Source organism: Mesoplodon bidens (genome assembly GCF_964165515.1).
Source record: "Mesoplodon bidens genome assembly, chromosome: 4".
In the NCBI taxonomy this organism is placed as follows: Eukaryota; Metazoa; Chordata; class Mammalia; order Artiodactyla; family Ziphiidae; genus Mesoplodon; species Mesoplodon bidens.
This window is the reverse complement of record NC_138160.1, coordinates 149780492-149795102: the sequence shown is the minus strand read 5'-3', so window position 1 is coordinate 149795102 and position 14611 is coordinate 149780492. Positions and strand designations below refer to the sequence as shown.

General features: G+C 55.7%; 1 protein-coding gene across 1 annotated transcript in view; it reads right to left on the bottom strand.

Annotated features, from left to right (window-relative positions):
• NFIC (nuclear factor I C) overlaps nt 1-3491 on the bottom strand; it is a 71296-nt gene extending 67805 nt beyond the window's left edge. Inside the window, exon 1 of the mRNA XM_081234037.1 lies at nt 3369-3491. Coding sequence (XP_081090163.1) covers nt 3369-3371 — 3 coding nt within the window. The 5' untranslated portion in view covers nt 3372-3491. The remainder of the gene's footprint in view (nt 1-3368) is intronic.
• Nucleotides 3492-14611: the final 11120 nt, after the last annotated feature.

Here is a 14611-nt window from a genome sequence, read left to right as displayed (position 1 = left end):
ATTACTCAGTATCCCCTGGGACAGAACCACCCCAGTTAAGAACCCTTGCTGTAGACTCAGCAAGTAGACTCAAGATCTCATTTGGGATTTTTTAAAAAAGAATATACATATATCCTTTATAAGAATATATGTGTATCCTTTATAAGAATGTGTATCTGTTACATGTGCAGTTGCTCAGACAAAGCTGGATGAAATAGGGCTTTTCTGGAGTAGGGGGTGCCAGCGGGGTGGGGGTGATGAGGAAGGTTTGATTTTTACTCTGGGTACTTTTGCATCCTCTTTAGATGTTCATGAGTCACTCATGTTATTAAAAAGCAAACTTAAAACATGTGAGTGGAATTCACAGCAGCACTTTCAAAAGTGAGAGCAGCTCAGGGAGGGATGATCAAAGCCTGAGACCACCAGGGAACTCCACAGCGGCCGTACCCAGCGAATAGAGGACACAGCCAGGGGGCCTATGCATGCACGGCTGACATTGCCACCCCTCCTGCAACCTTGTGGGGTATCCTGTGTGTTCCCATTTTACAGATGAGAAATTGAGCCTCCAAAAGGGGATGTTAAGGTCCTCAGCCTTGAGAAGTAACGGGGTATGACATATGGGCTGGTACAGGCACAACACCGAGACACACACACAACATGCCACGAAGAGACACAAAGACACACAGAAACACACCACACGGAGACACACAGATTCTCACACGTCACACAGACTCCAGCAGATACAGACACCCAGACCCGTGGGGACACACACAGACTCATGCAGACTCACACAGAGACACACAGACCCACACGAGGTCATGCACAGCCCAAACACAACACACGTGCAACCAGCCACAATAACACACACGCCAGAACACAAGTATACACTTACAAGCACACGAACCCATGGACAGAACCCGTCCCACTATTTATACACTGGCACACACACACACAATACACACACACGGTGACACACAGCACCTGCATTCCTGCTCCCCCTCATGGTTGTCCTCCCCCCAAATGCGCCCCAGCTGCCCACAGCTGGGGTCTTTGCTTTCCAGATCCTGCAGGGACCTGGCTCGGACGTGGAGGTGGGGGGAGGGCGCGATGGGCTTGGCTCCTCCCCCTCCCACAAACGCAGGTGCCTGTTTACGAGTGTGTCTGCGTGCCTCTGTGTGTGCACCTGTGTGGGGGCAGAATTCTGTACACGTGTGGCTGTGAACAGATAGGCCTAAGAGCGTGTCAGGAGCGTGTGCTGCTGACTGTGCACCAGGTGACAGGTGGGGATAGAGGCCAGTGTGGTGGAGGGCAGTGCCCGGGCGTGGGGTGGGGGAGCGCTGCGTCTGAGCACTGGCAGTGGGTGTAGGGCAGGGTGAGCACGGGGAACGGAGGAACGTGAGGATGGGTGATCTTACCTGAGCTGGAATCCCTGAGTGTTGCGTATGGATGCATCCCTTTGTCAACGTGGGACCCCTTTTCTCCTCTTCCCAAACAGCCCCCCAAAAGGGAATGCAGGTTGAAAGTTGAAGGCAGAGACTCCCACCTGGGCTTGGGGCTTTTATATTTAGAAAATTATATAAAGCTTCCTGGGGTGGGGATGGGGGCGCGACGGGGATTCCCCTGGAGGGGAGAAAACAACCCTGAGTGCCCGCCCGGTCTGGCCCGGTCCCGGGCAAGCGCTGGGAGGTAGGGCTGGGGGCGCGTCTCCCTGCCCGTCCGGGCGAGGGGGTCTCCTTGGCCACCCCCTTGGTCCAGACTTAACCCACGCGCTTCGGTAACCACCCATCCCTCGAGACCTCTTCTGGGGGGAAGGGGGGGACCCCCCCGCCGCCCCGCCCCCCTCTGGGCCACGCGCACGCGCAGCCCCTGGCGGGAGACATCGGCGCCGAGTGATCGCGTCCCGGCGCCACCTCGCGCCCGAACCTCAAGCTGGGACCACCTGGGGCCATGCAGATAGGGGACCCCGAGGCAGGGGTAATTGGAGAGGACGGGGTAGGGAGTGAGAGGAGAGGACAGAGCTTTGGCGAGGTGGAGGAAGCACCCGTTCCCCATCCGGCAGCCCGGGTTACAGGAAAAAAGGAAATGGGCGGGGGGGGGGGGGGAGAGTGTAGACCCATCCCCAGGAATAGTCACTCAGCGCGTCAAACGCACACAGCGACACCCAACTGTCCCCCTGAGACGCAGCCACGCGACACAGTTCCCCACTCACTGGCAATCCCCTAACCTCCACACACTCATACGTGGACACCCCCATGGTCATCCAGGGACATCACGTCCCGCGGGACATCCAACTCAGCCACACAGCTTCACAACACCGCCCCACGGGGACCCGTGGCACAGTCGCCCAGTTACCCTAACACACACACACACACACTGTCCCATAGCCGCACAATGCTCTAATAACACGCAACACAACACACACACACAGCCACGTGGATGTGCAGCCACAGATACATAAAGGAGAGGACCCCACGCCCGGGGACCCCCGGACCCACGGACAGGCATGGGGCCACCTAGCTGCACAGACCCGCGAATGCACCCCCCGGATTCCCGTGTTGACTCGTTTGAGAGCACAGGGGCCCCCAAACGCACCCCTCGAGTGAAGATGCCACTGACACCGGCGGACCGGACACCGGAACCCTCAAGTGCAGCTACCGGCACTCGCGGGCCTGGGGCGCGCCCGGCCTAGACCCGGTGACCCCTCCCGGCTGGGACCGCGGCGGGGCTGGGGTCGGCCGGGGGGCGGGGCTCAGGCGGCGCTAGGGACGGCCGGGTGGCTGCCCCTGCGCGGTGCTGAGAGCGGCCGCCCTCCCGGCTCCAAGTTCAAGGCGCCCGGCGGCGGCCGCTGCGCGCTCTCCGCCCCTCTCCGCAGCGGCCATTTTCCGCTAGCTGGCGCGCCGCGCTCGCCCGGGCCGGGGCAGCCCGCGGGGGCCGCCGCGACCCCCGCCCCGCACGGCCCCGTCGGGCGCCCCCTCCCTGGGCCCGGCTTCCCAGCCGGCTGCGCGCTTGGGGGTCTTGCGCCCGGAGCCGCACCCTCCCGCCTACCTTCTCCCGCCGGGCCAGGGAGGGGGCGGAGGCCTGGCCTGGGGGGGACCCTCTCCCGGGAGCCCCGCCCTCCCCTCCAACTCCACGGTGCCCGCGAGGGGCCCCCCACTTGGGGTCCCCCGCTGCGCCCCGCGCGCCAGCTCCGCCCCCAGCCGCGGGGGGGTTGGATTGGCGGGCGGGCGGGGGTCCCGGGGCGGCGGGTGTGTGTGGGGGTCCCCGCATCGAGCCCCTCCCCCGGGCGGCCCCCGCCCCCTGCCCCCCCAGACCTCTCAACTTTCGCCCGGAGCCCACGCACCACCCCAAAAACTCCCCGGGCGAAAACGAAAGTGGGGGCGGCGACGTACCATGGCGCTGCTGCGAGGAGGCGAGGCCGGCGCCGGAGCGAGCGCGCTCGGTCCCCGGCGAGGGGGGGCCGGAGGCGGCGGGAGGAGGCGGCGAGGGAGGGCGCGCGGGGGAGGGAGCGAGCGCGCGAGGGAGGGGGCGCGCCGTGCCCGCCCCCCCGGCCCAGGACCCTCCCCTCGGCCCGCCCTCCCCCCGGTCCCGCGCGCCGCCCGCGCCTCAGGCCGCTCCGCGCCCCGGCCCCGGCTCCGGCGGCTCTGGCTGCGGCTCCATCCCCGGCCCGGCCCGCGCGAGGGGAGGCCAGGCGAACGGCCGCGGCGGCGGGTCGTGGGGCCCGGGTCGGGCTCGCTGCGGAGGGAGCGGATCCACCTTCACGGCGCGCGCGCGCTCACACACACACACACAGATACACACACACGCAGACAGCTGGGGACACTCGCGGCCCGGGCCTCCTCGGCTCCGACACCGACACACAACGCACACCGACGCGCCTGCGGCGTGTTACAGACACACACAGTCTGCGGGTGTCACCTAGATACACCGAGGCCCACGCTCACAGCCGCTGCGGTTCTTGGACGCACACCTCCTGCAGGATGCCACGAACACAGACTCACACTCACAACCTGCGGTGTCACCCAGACAGACACACGGGGACCCACATGTTCACAGCCTTTGGGGCGTCATCCAGACACCCACAGCCTCCACGCTGTCACATACAGACTCACAGCCAGCAGGGTGTCACTCAGACACGCACACAGATTGACAATCGTAGAAAGACATTTCAGACCGCGGACTGAGCCACACGCCGACCCCCCCAGGACCCCTCCCCCAGGCCATCGCAGCAGCCACCCTGGCCCCTGAGTGCAGGTGTCCCGGATACACAGACACAAACACGCACAGCGGGGAGACGGGACAGATGGGGACACAGACAGAGACTAGGACACTGAGGGTGACAGACCTGGGGGGCAGGGGTTCCCTGGGGGTCCCGCAGGGGCTCCAGGCGGGGCGGGGGGCGGGGAGCGCGCGCGGCGGCTCGGTAGGTGTGGGGGGGAGCGGGCGCCCCCTCCCCGGGTCGGGATTAAGGGAGAAGCCGCCGCAGCGGGGGGAGGGGCCGGGCCGTGGAGGGTCAGCGCCCCCGCCCCTGCTGCGCGGGCTGCTGCGGGCTGGGAAGCCGTGCCGCAGCGCCCCCGCCCCCCACCACGCGCTCTCCCGCAGTCCCCCCTCCTCCGGCAGCCGCAGAGTAGGCACCGCCCCCTTCTCCCCGCCCCCTCTCGGGCTCTGCGTCTGGCGCAACTGGGGGACGACGGGAGGGGGGCTTGCCACGACCTGGTGGGGTGGAGGAGGTTCTGCTGCCATCCTTCTGTTTGGGTTTCCCCCTGCCTGCGACCTCACTTCCCCCCAACTGGGGCTCCAGGGTTCAGGGACCCCTTTGAGGAGGTGGTTCTCAGCTCCCCCAGGGAGGACGCCAGGGTTTTGGGCGGGGGCAGGCAGCACCCCGGGAGCAGAATCAGGCCCTGGACCGCCCTTCTGAAGCCATGGCTGACTCGGGGGTCTTCTGGAAGTTAATTCTGTGTGTTGTTGGGCACCCCGGGGGCCGGAAAATCTCAGGCAAACGGTGGTTAACAGCAGCCCTGCCTACATAGTAGGTGTTCAGTATGTAGCCAATATCTCAGGCGTCCAGGGAGCGTTCGCTCTGGGACGCTGAGGTTTTCCGGCTTCGTCTGCACATTCCTTTCCCCATTTTTAAGAAGAGAAAGGTGAGGCCCAGAGAGGGGGAGCTCCTCAACCAGCACGTCAGAAGCCCAAGGGTCCTAATCCTAACGGCTCTTCCAGGGTGCTTTGCAGGTGAGAGGGGGAGGTTCTGGAGGTGGCCTCCCCTCTCACAAACCTGAAGCCAAAAGGAGCCAGGGCGGATACACCGGCTCTGGCTCCGGAGAAGAAAGGGTCAAGAGGATAGAGACCCCCTGCTCTCAGCTCGACTCTAATCGGCCTCTGTTAATCCCCGGCTTGAACCCTCAGCTCCTCCCCTGCCTCAGGGAATTAGGTACCTGGGAGGAGAGGCGAGGACGGGGGGATGGACTGATGTCAGCCAGGCAGGGATTCGGGTCCAGATGGCAGTAGTGGGGGCACAGAAGCTGCCCCCACCCATCATTTTCCCCACAAGGCCACCCCTGGGCCTGCAGGCATAGAGTTAAATGCTTTACACGAGGCTACGCATTTACCCTCATAGCAGCCCCATGAAGTGGGTGGTGCTATTACCTTTTTAAAAAAAATTTTATTGGCATGTAGTTGATTGCTATTACCTTTGTATCCCCATTTCACAGATGAGGAAACTGAGGCTCAGACTGGTTTAGACTCTTGCCCAATTTTACCCAGTCGGTAAGTGATGATTGATGGTCCGGAGGACACTTTCCTGACAGTGAATCTCCTGATTTTGGCTTCTTTTGCGAGAATCTCCCAAATTATCAAGTCCTGGTTCTTCCCTCTATCTATCTATCTCTTTCCTCTCACATTTTGCTATAAGCAGCCAGAAGAAACGGGGCTGCACCTTCGACACTTGACTGGAAAGTCCCCTCTGCTAAATATCCAAGTTCATCACTTACAAGTTCTGCTTTCTGTATAACTGTAGGACACAACTCTGCTAAGTTACTGCCACTGTATATAAAAGATCCCCTTTCTTCCAGATGTGTTGGCTTACATTTCTTCCACCGTAGAACATTCCCAAAAGACAGACTGATTAGTAAACATATAAAAAATGTCAAAATGTCCAGGCTTACAGAGACCAAAGAAAGGATAATGAACAATGAACAATGAGAACCTACCATGCTTTGGCAGCCATCAAAATCAGTAAAGATTTCTAAATTGATAAAACCCAGTGCTGGTGAGGATGTGGTAAAACAGGCGTTTTCATAAATTGCCTGGAGGTAAATGTGTATATGAACTGGGAAAGCAGTTTGGCAGGCATGGCAGAGGCCTAAGCCAAGTTCAAACCTTATGGTCCAATTTCCAGGAGTCTATCCTGAACTTGGGAAAAGGTATGTATGCCCCTAATCGCCATAGACTTGTGAAAGTTGCTATAAATCAGTGTTTCTCAGCCTTTTTTTCATTATCCCCCAAGTTGTTTTAGACATTTTTTTCCTAATCACCCCTTATGAAATTTTAATACCCAGATATACTGAATATTTGTTTATATACTGTATGTGTATCTGCGTTTTGTACATTAAAAGAGTAAGATTTTTTTTCACCGCCCCAAGAACTGATTTTTGTCCTTGCTGAGAATGCATGCTATAAATAATGGTGTAGCCTTCTGATGGGATTATACAATCCTTTAAAAAGAAGTTTCAGTATGAAAAAGGCAGCTACCCCAAAAGAAAATGTACAAAAAGCACGCAAACAATGAAACACGGGTGGCCAATAAGTGCATGAAGAGATGTCCAACCTCATTAAGGATCAAGGAAATGCATGACAAAGCCACATCAAGGCCCCATTATCATTGCCCCAAATTTAAAACGTCCAACAATACCAAATGATGGAGAGGCTGTGGGTACACAGGGCTCTTCCACAGTGCAACCACTTTGGAAAACAGACTGATATTAATGACAACACCGAACATTCATGTGCCACATAACATAGCCTTTCCTCGCCTAGTTACATATCCACAAGAAACCCTGGCTTTTTGCCCCAGGAAACATGCCACAAAATCATCATTACTGCGCTGTGAAGAAGGCGGACACCCAGAAACAACCCAAATGTGCTCATCGCTGAGAGAATGGAGAAGTGCATTGTGGGAAATTCATCCAGTGGCATGTTAATCAGTAGCCACAGTGGTGTTCTCAGCCACAGGCAAACAGTAAGGATAGACTTAGCAACATTACATGGAGTGGAACAAAAAACTCCCAAATATTGGACACTACATGAGTCCCTCTTTACGAATTCAGAGTAACTAAAATGAGACAATATTTTGGGGAAATATATATTTGAGATACAATTATTTTCAAGAAAAGAGAGGATTCAGGAGTATGGTTAACTTTGGGGAGAGGAGCCCAGAAAGTAGGATGGGGGAGAAGCACTTTGAGGTGTGAGTTATTGTGAAAGTTCTGTTTACCCTGGTGGTATTTATTTTGAGGATTTGGGTATTTATTCTTTTAGCAAACATTTAAATTTACTAATAAATGGAACAATGATAAGTGCAAGTCGTGAGTCAGACTGGGATTAAACTCATGCCAGCATCTAAAGCCCAAATAAACAGCTAAATCACGAACTCAAAATTAGGATGTTCTGGGAACACTGTCAACTCCATGTCAGGGGAGGGGAGGCTGTCTGTATGGTTCACAGCTGTGTCCCTGACACTGAGAACAGTGCCTGGTACATAGTAGGTGCTCAATACATATTTGTTGAATAAGTGAAAGTCTCAGAGGGACAACGCCTGTTTAAAATCCCATTTTTAAAAAGAATCATATGTGTGTGTATCTTAAGTCTTTATATACATATAAAAATGAATCATAAATTTTTTTTTTTTTTTTTTGCGGTACGTGGGCCTCTCACTGTTGTGGCCTCTCCCGTTGCGGAGCACAGGCTCCGGATGCGCAGGCTCAGCGGCCATGGCTCACGGGCCCAGCTGCTCCGCGGCATGTGGGATCCTCCCGGACCGGGGCACGAACCCGTATCCCCTGCATCGGCAGGCGGACTCTCAACCACTGCGCCACCAGGGAGGCCCGAATCATAAAATTTATGTGTACTAAATATGTATTATATATTATGAACACATGTATAATTATTAAATATTATATAATTTATATTTGTACATTATATAATATGTGTATATGTTAAATGTATATTTAAAAGAATCACCAACACACACGCACCAGTGTTCCTCAACCACAGCACACTGATATGAGCTAATCTCCAAGATCCTTTATTATGCAGAGGAAAAGAAAAGAAAACCCAAATTGCTGAATGATAAAGACATGATAAAGACATGCGTCCAACATTTACATAAGAACATGAAGAAAGCCACACAGATAGCCACACCTGTGCGTAGGTGATATGCTTAGCCCCATTTTTACAGATGTGGGAACTGAGGCCCAGAGAGTTACTTACTGGCTACCCAAAGTCACTTACTACTCAGCTCTGTGTCTAGCACAAAAGCAGACACAGACAGTAAGTAAACCAATGGGCGTGGTCAAGTGTCAATAACATTCTTTTGTGTCTGGCTTCTTTCACTCAGCATAATTATTTTGCAGCTCATCCATATTGTTCCATGTACCAATAGCTTATGCCTTTTTATCACTGGCTAGTATTCCCTTGTCCAGATGTGTTAACCTTGTATCCGTTCACCTGCTGAGGGACATCTGAGTTGTTTCCAGTTCCAGACTATTACAAATCAAGCTGCTACGAACCTCCGTGCACAAGCCTTCTTAGGAACATTTGCTTTTGTTCCTCGTGGCGGTAAATGTCTGGCAGTGGAATGAGTCGTATGCTAAGTGCATTTATGTCAAAGTCTTTCATGGCCATAGGCTTTCATTTCTCTTGGACAAAGACTTAGGAGTAAAAGCTGGATCCCACGGTGGTAGGTGTGTGTTTTAACTTTTTAAGAACCTGCCAAACTATTTTCCAATGTGGTTGCACCATCTCACACGCCCTCTAGAAGGATGGGGAATTTCAGTTGCCCCACATCCGGTGGCCAAGACTGAACAAACAGAGGAGCAGATGCATCATTGCAGACCTGGTGAGCGATGGGGAGAGTGCCAGTCAGATGGCAGCAGGGTGGGGGAGCGGGGAAGGTGAGGGATAAATCCAAAGCTTGCTGGATTCTGCAGAGCCCTGCTGGCCCCTCCCCCCTTCCCAGGCCCAAGGGAAAAGCAGCTACTGGTTTGGGGCAGGGCCCCCAAATCCACACCTGGATTCTACCCAAGGGTTGTCACTTCCCTGTCTTGGCAGAAATGGCCAGTTCTCCTGGCTAATCTCAGAGTCCAGGGCCTGCCTTTGGGAGGCCTTAGGTGGGGCTCAAGCATCAAACGCCACGTTGGCCCTAAGTGATCTTCAAATACATCCAGTGAGGACAGTTTGCCAGTGAACCAATGGAATCTTTGAATCCTTGTCCCCTCTGCTGCAAGGACTGGGCTTCTGGGTCTCTACCTCAAGGAACAAGGAGAGCGGCCCAAGGCACAGACAGGAGTCACCTAGCCTGGGTTCAAATCCCAGCAGTGTGACCCTGGGCAAGTCACCTCATATTTGCTGAGCCTCAGTTTGCCCATCTGTAAAATGGGGGAGGGGAACACAGTGGTCATACCGAGGATGAAATAAGTTATATTTCCCAAGTGCCTAGAATAGAACCTAGCACCCAGTGAATGATGGAGGGCGTTTGTTGCATAAAAACAAACGAGCTTGAGACATGAGGCTGTCCACTGCAGCTCTGCCTTAGCAAATAGGAACAACCTAAGTGCCCAGCCGCAGGGGATTGTGGAGGAGATGGCACAGGATGGGGGAGTAAGGCAGACTTTCAAGAATCCTCAGTGGTGTGGGGAAAAAGCTGGATATTAGACGTTGACAGGGGAAAAATAGCCCAGATTTAATAACAGTAGTGGACACACCTGGACCAAGCTCATTGTGTGCCCACTGAAGTTCAAAGGAAGCCAGGGCTTGCAAACTTTTTCAGCAGAGAGCCATAGAATGACTCTTTTCAGCCTTGCGGGCCAGAGGGTCTCTGTTGCACCCACTCAGCTCTGCCCCTGTAGCTCAAAAGCTGCGTTGGACAACATGTCAACGGATGGACATGGCTGGGTGCCAATAAAACTTTATTGACAAACACCAAAATGAGAATTTCACATAATTGTCACAAAATATTATTCTTTATGATTTCTTTCAACCACTTAAACATTCTTAGCTCAATGGCTGAACAGAAAAATCTAGCCCCTGGGATGTGGTTTGCAGATCTCTGCATTAACTCATTGTTACAGCTCCGAGTGGAAGGTACTGTCATCATTCCCATAGTATAGATGAGGATGCTGAGGCCCAGAGAGGTTGAGGGAGTTGCCCAAGGTCACACAGCCAGTGCTCCTTTTCAATGTTTCTGCAGGAGGTGTTATTCTAATGGAGGGGCGAGGGGTCCAGACTTCCCAACAGAAGCGATTGTCCCCACTCTCTCAGCCTTCACAAGGTCCCTCTGCAAAGCATCATTACTCCCCTTTGAATCCTCCAGGACCCTGGGAGGTTAGCCATAGCAGGTATCATTATGCCCATTTTATAGATGAGGAAATTGAGGCCCAAGGGTGGCCCTGAAGCCCTAATTACAGCTTACATTTTGTAGGCAGCCATCTCCGGCTATTATGCTATTTCACGCACAAACAGCCCTCGGGGTCGGCAGGAAAACCCTTATTAGATTGTGTGATAGAAGAGGCATCATTCAGACCTAGGGAAGGAAATGACTTACCCAGGGTCACACAGCGGGTAAGCTGAGTGACCAGTGGGCCTCTCAGTGCTGGCGCTTTTCCATTATTGCTAGCGCCTATGTGGCTCTCTCCTGTTCAGTGTGTGTCTCCAGTGATGGGGGCCAGACGCCTGACCTTTGTATTCTTTGCCTTGTCTCCATCCCCAGGCCTTGGTTTCAGCCTGGCACAAACTAGATGCCCAGGGCTGAAATGTGGATGAGGCCAGTAGAGGCACTTATAGAGGGGTGCAATATTTAAGGGGGCACCAAAAGCTCAGTCATCAAGAAAACTAATCTGTTAAAGCATCTGCAGAAAATCTGTGACAAACAAAATGTCATGTTTAAATAAAGTCAGGATTGATATTACTGATTTTTTTTTTTGGCCTCAGGCTCCAACCTCAGGCCTCTAGGCCCAGGGGGACAGAAGACCAGATCCGAGGTGGCCTGGGGAGACCCTGAGATGGATGGGAAGGGCGTCCAGGCAGAAGGAACAGCCTAAGTAAAGGTGTGGAAACAGCAAAGCCCGTTGAGCAGTTAGTGGGAGATGGGACAGCCGCCGGGGTTGGGGGTTGGTTGAAGGCCAGGTCTGCTGTCCTTCGAGGAGGCCACCCCCTTTTCTGAGAAGGTGGTGCAGGCAGAGGATAAGTGCCATCGTCCCTTCCCGCCAGCCCCCTCCAGCTGCCGAGCGCAAGGCCAGGAGCGTGATTCAGAGTGAGCCGGGCCCAGGCTTAGTTCCAATCCCTTCCTCCTGCCAAAAACTCTCTCTCCTCCTTTGGATTCTGTTGGAAAAAAAACAAAAAACAAAAAAACCTCTCCCTCCCCCCACCCCCCAACTGCTGCCGGGAGGAATTTGACGTGGCAGCGGGCCCAGGCCTCCACCCTCCCCACAAGGCTGTCTTCTGCCAACCATGACGTGGCCAAACCGGGGGACCCTCCGAGGATGGCACCCCCCCAAACCCCGGACGCAGAGGCACTCCCTGCACCGGCGATCCCTCCAGGGGGGCTGCGGTGCCCCTCCAAGGCTCAGCCCAGCACCCCACTCCCCGCCAGGCCTGAGACCATCTGTTCATCATCGAAAACCTCAGCACCGGGGTTTGCTTGGCAGAGATTCTAGAGCTGCGGGGCAGGGACCGTGGGCCCAAATACAGGAGCAGAGGGCTTGCCCCGGCCTCAGCGCCCCCCAGCATGAGCCACGCTGGGCTTCTGGGCCGGATGGGGGGTCGAGACCCCTACACACGTCTGCACACACCCACATGGACCCGTTTCCTCGGTTCCCTCCCGGGAATCGGGCCAGAACTGAGTCCCAGCCAGCCGCCTAGCAAGGCCGCGCCAGGCCGCCAGGCCACGAAGCCTTCCCACAAACACAAACACGGCCCTCCCCGATTACTCCCCCTCCTCTAATTCAAAAAGCAAATCCTGTGGACAGCGGAAGTGGCTGATGGCTGCTGGAGGGGGCTGCCCTGCTGCCAGCGCATGGGGGGCCCTGTCCAGACTCTGGAGCGCTGGGGGGCCCCTGCCTGGTTCTTCTCGCCACACCTGCCATTCCCTCTCTCGGCCCAGCGAACCCCGGGGGCGCCCCCAGGGCTGGCAGTGGTGGGGAAGGGGTGGGCTGGAGGGGATGGACAGGGGCTGAGCTGGAACAGTGCAGGGAGGGGGGTAAAGATAATTAAAGTCTTCTTTCATTAATTCATCCGTTAACATTTATAGAGTACCTTGTGTGCCAGGCGCTGTTCTGGGCACTGAGGTTGCCATAGGGAACAAAAAAGGCAAAATTCCTGCCCTCATGGAGCTGATGGTGCAGTGGGGGAGACAGATGGGGAGCAAGATGTGGAAGGAGATGTCAGGTGGTGACAACACAGAGAAAAATAAAGAAAGGGAGAGAGGGGGAGGGGAAGTGGGGGGTCAAGCTTGGGGGTGCAATATAATAAGCTGAGACCTAAAGGAGGTGGAGGGGGAGACATGTAGGTGTCTGGAGGGAGAGTGTTCCAAAGGGCACAGCACATGCAAAGGCCCTGGGCAGGGCCATGCCTTGTGCGATGGAGGAACAGCGGGGAGGCCTATGTGTCTGGAGCAGAGTGAGCGAGGGGGAGAGAGGGAGGAGGGGAGGGCAGGGAGGGGACGGGACAGGTCGTGCAGGGCCTTGTGTGTCCCAGGAGGACTTGGATCTTTACTGGGAGGGAGGTGGGAGCCCTGGAGGGCTGTGGGCAGAGGAGGGGTGGGGCCTGACTCAGGTGCTCACAGGGGCCCTCTGGCTACTGCGTGGAGGACTGACTGAGGGCACGGGTGGGAGCTGGGGACCAGGATGAGGGGATGTGCTGGTCCAGGTGGGTGGTAATGGGGGCTGGGCTGGATCAGGTGAAGGCTGTGTACCCACCATGTACCAGATACCTTGCTGGAACCTTCCTTTACCGTCATATCAGCTCCCTAGGTAGATATTATCACTCCCCAATTTGATGAATGAGGAGATTATGGCCCAGAGAAAGGAAGGACCATACCCCAAATCCCAGTCCTTTGGTGTCACAACACATCTTCCCACTGTCTAAAGATCTCCAGGGCTCCGTTGCCCTCAGGATGGCTAAAGTCCTCCCCGCGGCCCACAAGGCCCTTCACGACCTGCTCCGTCCCCTCCCTGCCCTCCCCTCTTCCCTCTCTCCCCCTCGCTCACTCTGCTCCAGACACATGGACCTCCCAGCTGTTCCTCCAACATGCCAGGCCCGGTCCTGCCCCAGGGCCTTTGCACGGGCTGTTCCTCTTCTCAGACTCCTCTCCTTCAGTGTGGCTTTTCCTCCCCATCTGCCTTGCTCATCTTCACCTGCTCACTGCCCAGCACGTGGCAATTGATCAATAAGTGTTTAGTGAATGAATTACTGAACTTTTACGTATAATTCTGGCTTTGATAAGGTGATAACAGCCCTGGGGCACATATCTGAGCAAGGAGCTCCCTCAAACCAACCCTGAGGCCCCCAAATTAAGAAGCACCAGCAAAGGGATGTCTGTAAGGGACCCAGAGTGTTAGATATGGGGGACCAAATGGACCCACCCCCACCCCTTCATTGGGCCAATGGGCTTCGCTTGGAGATGGGGCCTGACTCTTTGTGACATTCTCATTGGTCAGCACGTACCCAGCTGTGTCCTGATAGGCCACACAGCAAGGTGCAGTCTCTGATTGGGCCCTTCTTCTCCCCCCCCCACCCGCTCCACCGCCGCATCCACATGCCTCGGTTTCCACCGTTTGTGCTGGTGCCCAGTTCTGAGTTGCTTTTTCTTTCCTGGCGGTGCCCACGGGGCCGAGGCAGTGGCACTGCCCAGGCATGCCGCCCTTAGATTTTGCAACTGTGGCATGTCTTGGGCTCCTTCTGCCAGTTCCTGGAACCCTGGCATGGCCGGTGGCGTTGACTGTCCACCTCTCCCCGGGTGGGACCAGAGTCCTGCGCAGCGCGGGCGCCTGGGGCAGCAGCAGGGGCTGGCTCCACCCTAACGTGCTGTGCGCCCTCTCTGAGCCTGAATTCTCTCTTCTGCTAAAGGAGATCTCTGAACGTGAGGGTGCTAATGAGGCCATGGAGGTTCTCAAGGGGGCGGTTCTGCCCCCCAGGGGACACTGGACCATGTCTGAGGACATTTGTGGTTGTCATGACAGGTCGGGGGAGAGGGATGCTGTTTATCACCCACAGTGCCCAGGACAACCCCACAGAGAACGATGCGACCCCAAATATCCACAGGGTCCACGGGGGTAGAATCTCTGCAGGAGAGGTCTAGGCATTTTGGAAACTGAAAAACATTGTGTGTAAGAAAGTGGCTGCCTGAACATCACGATTTACT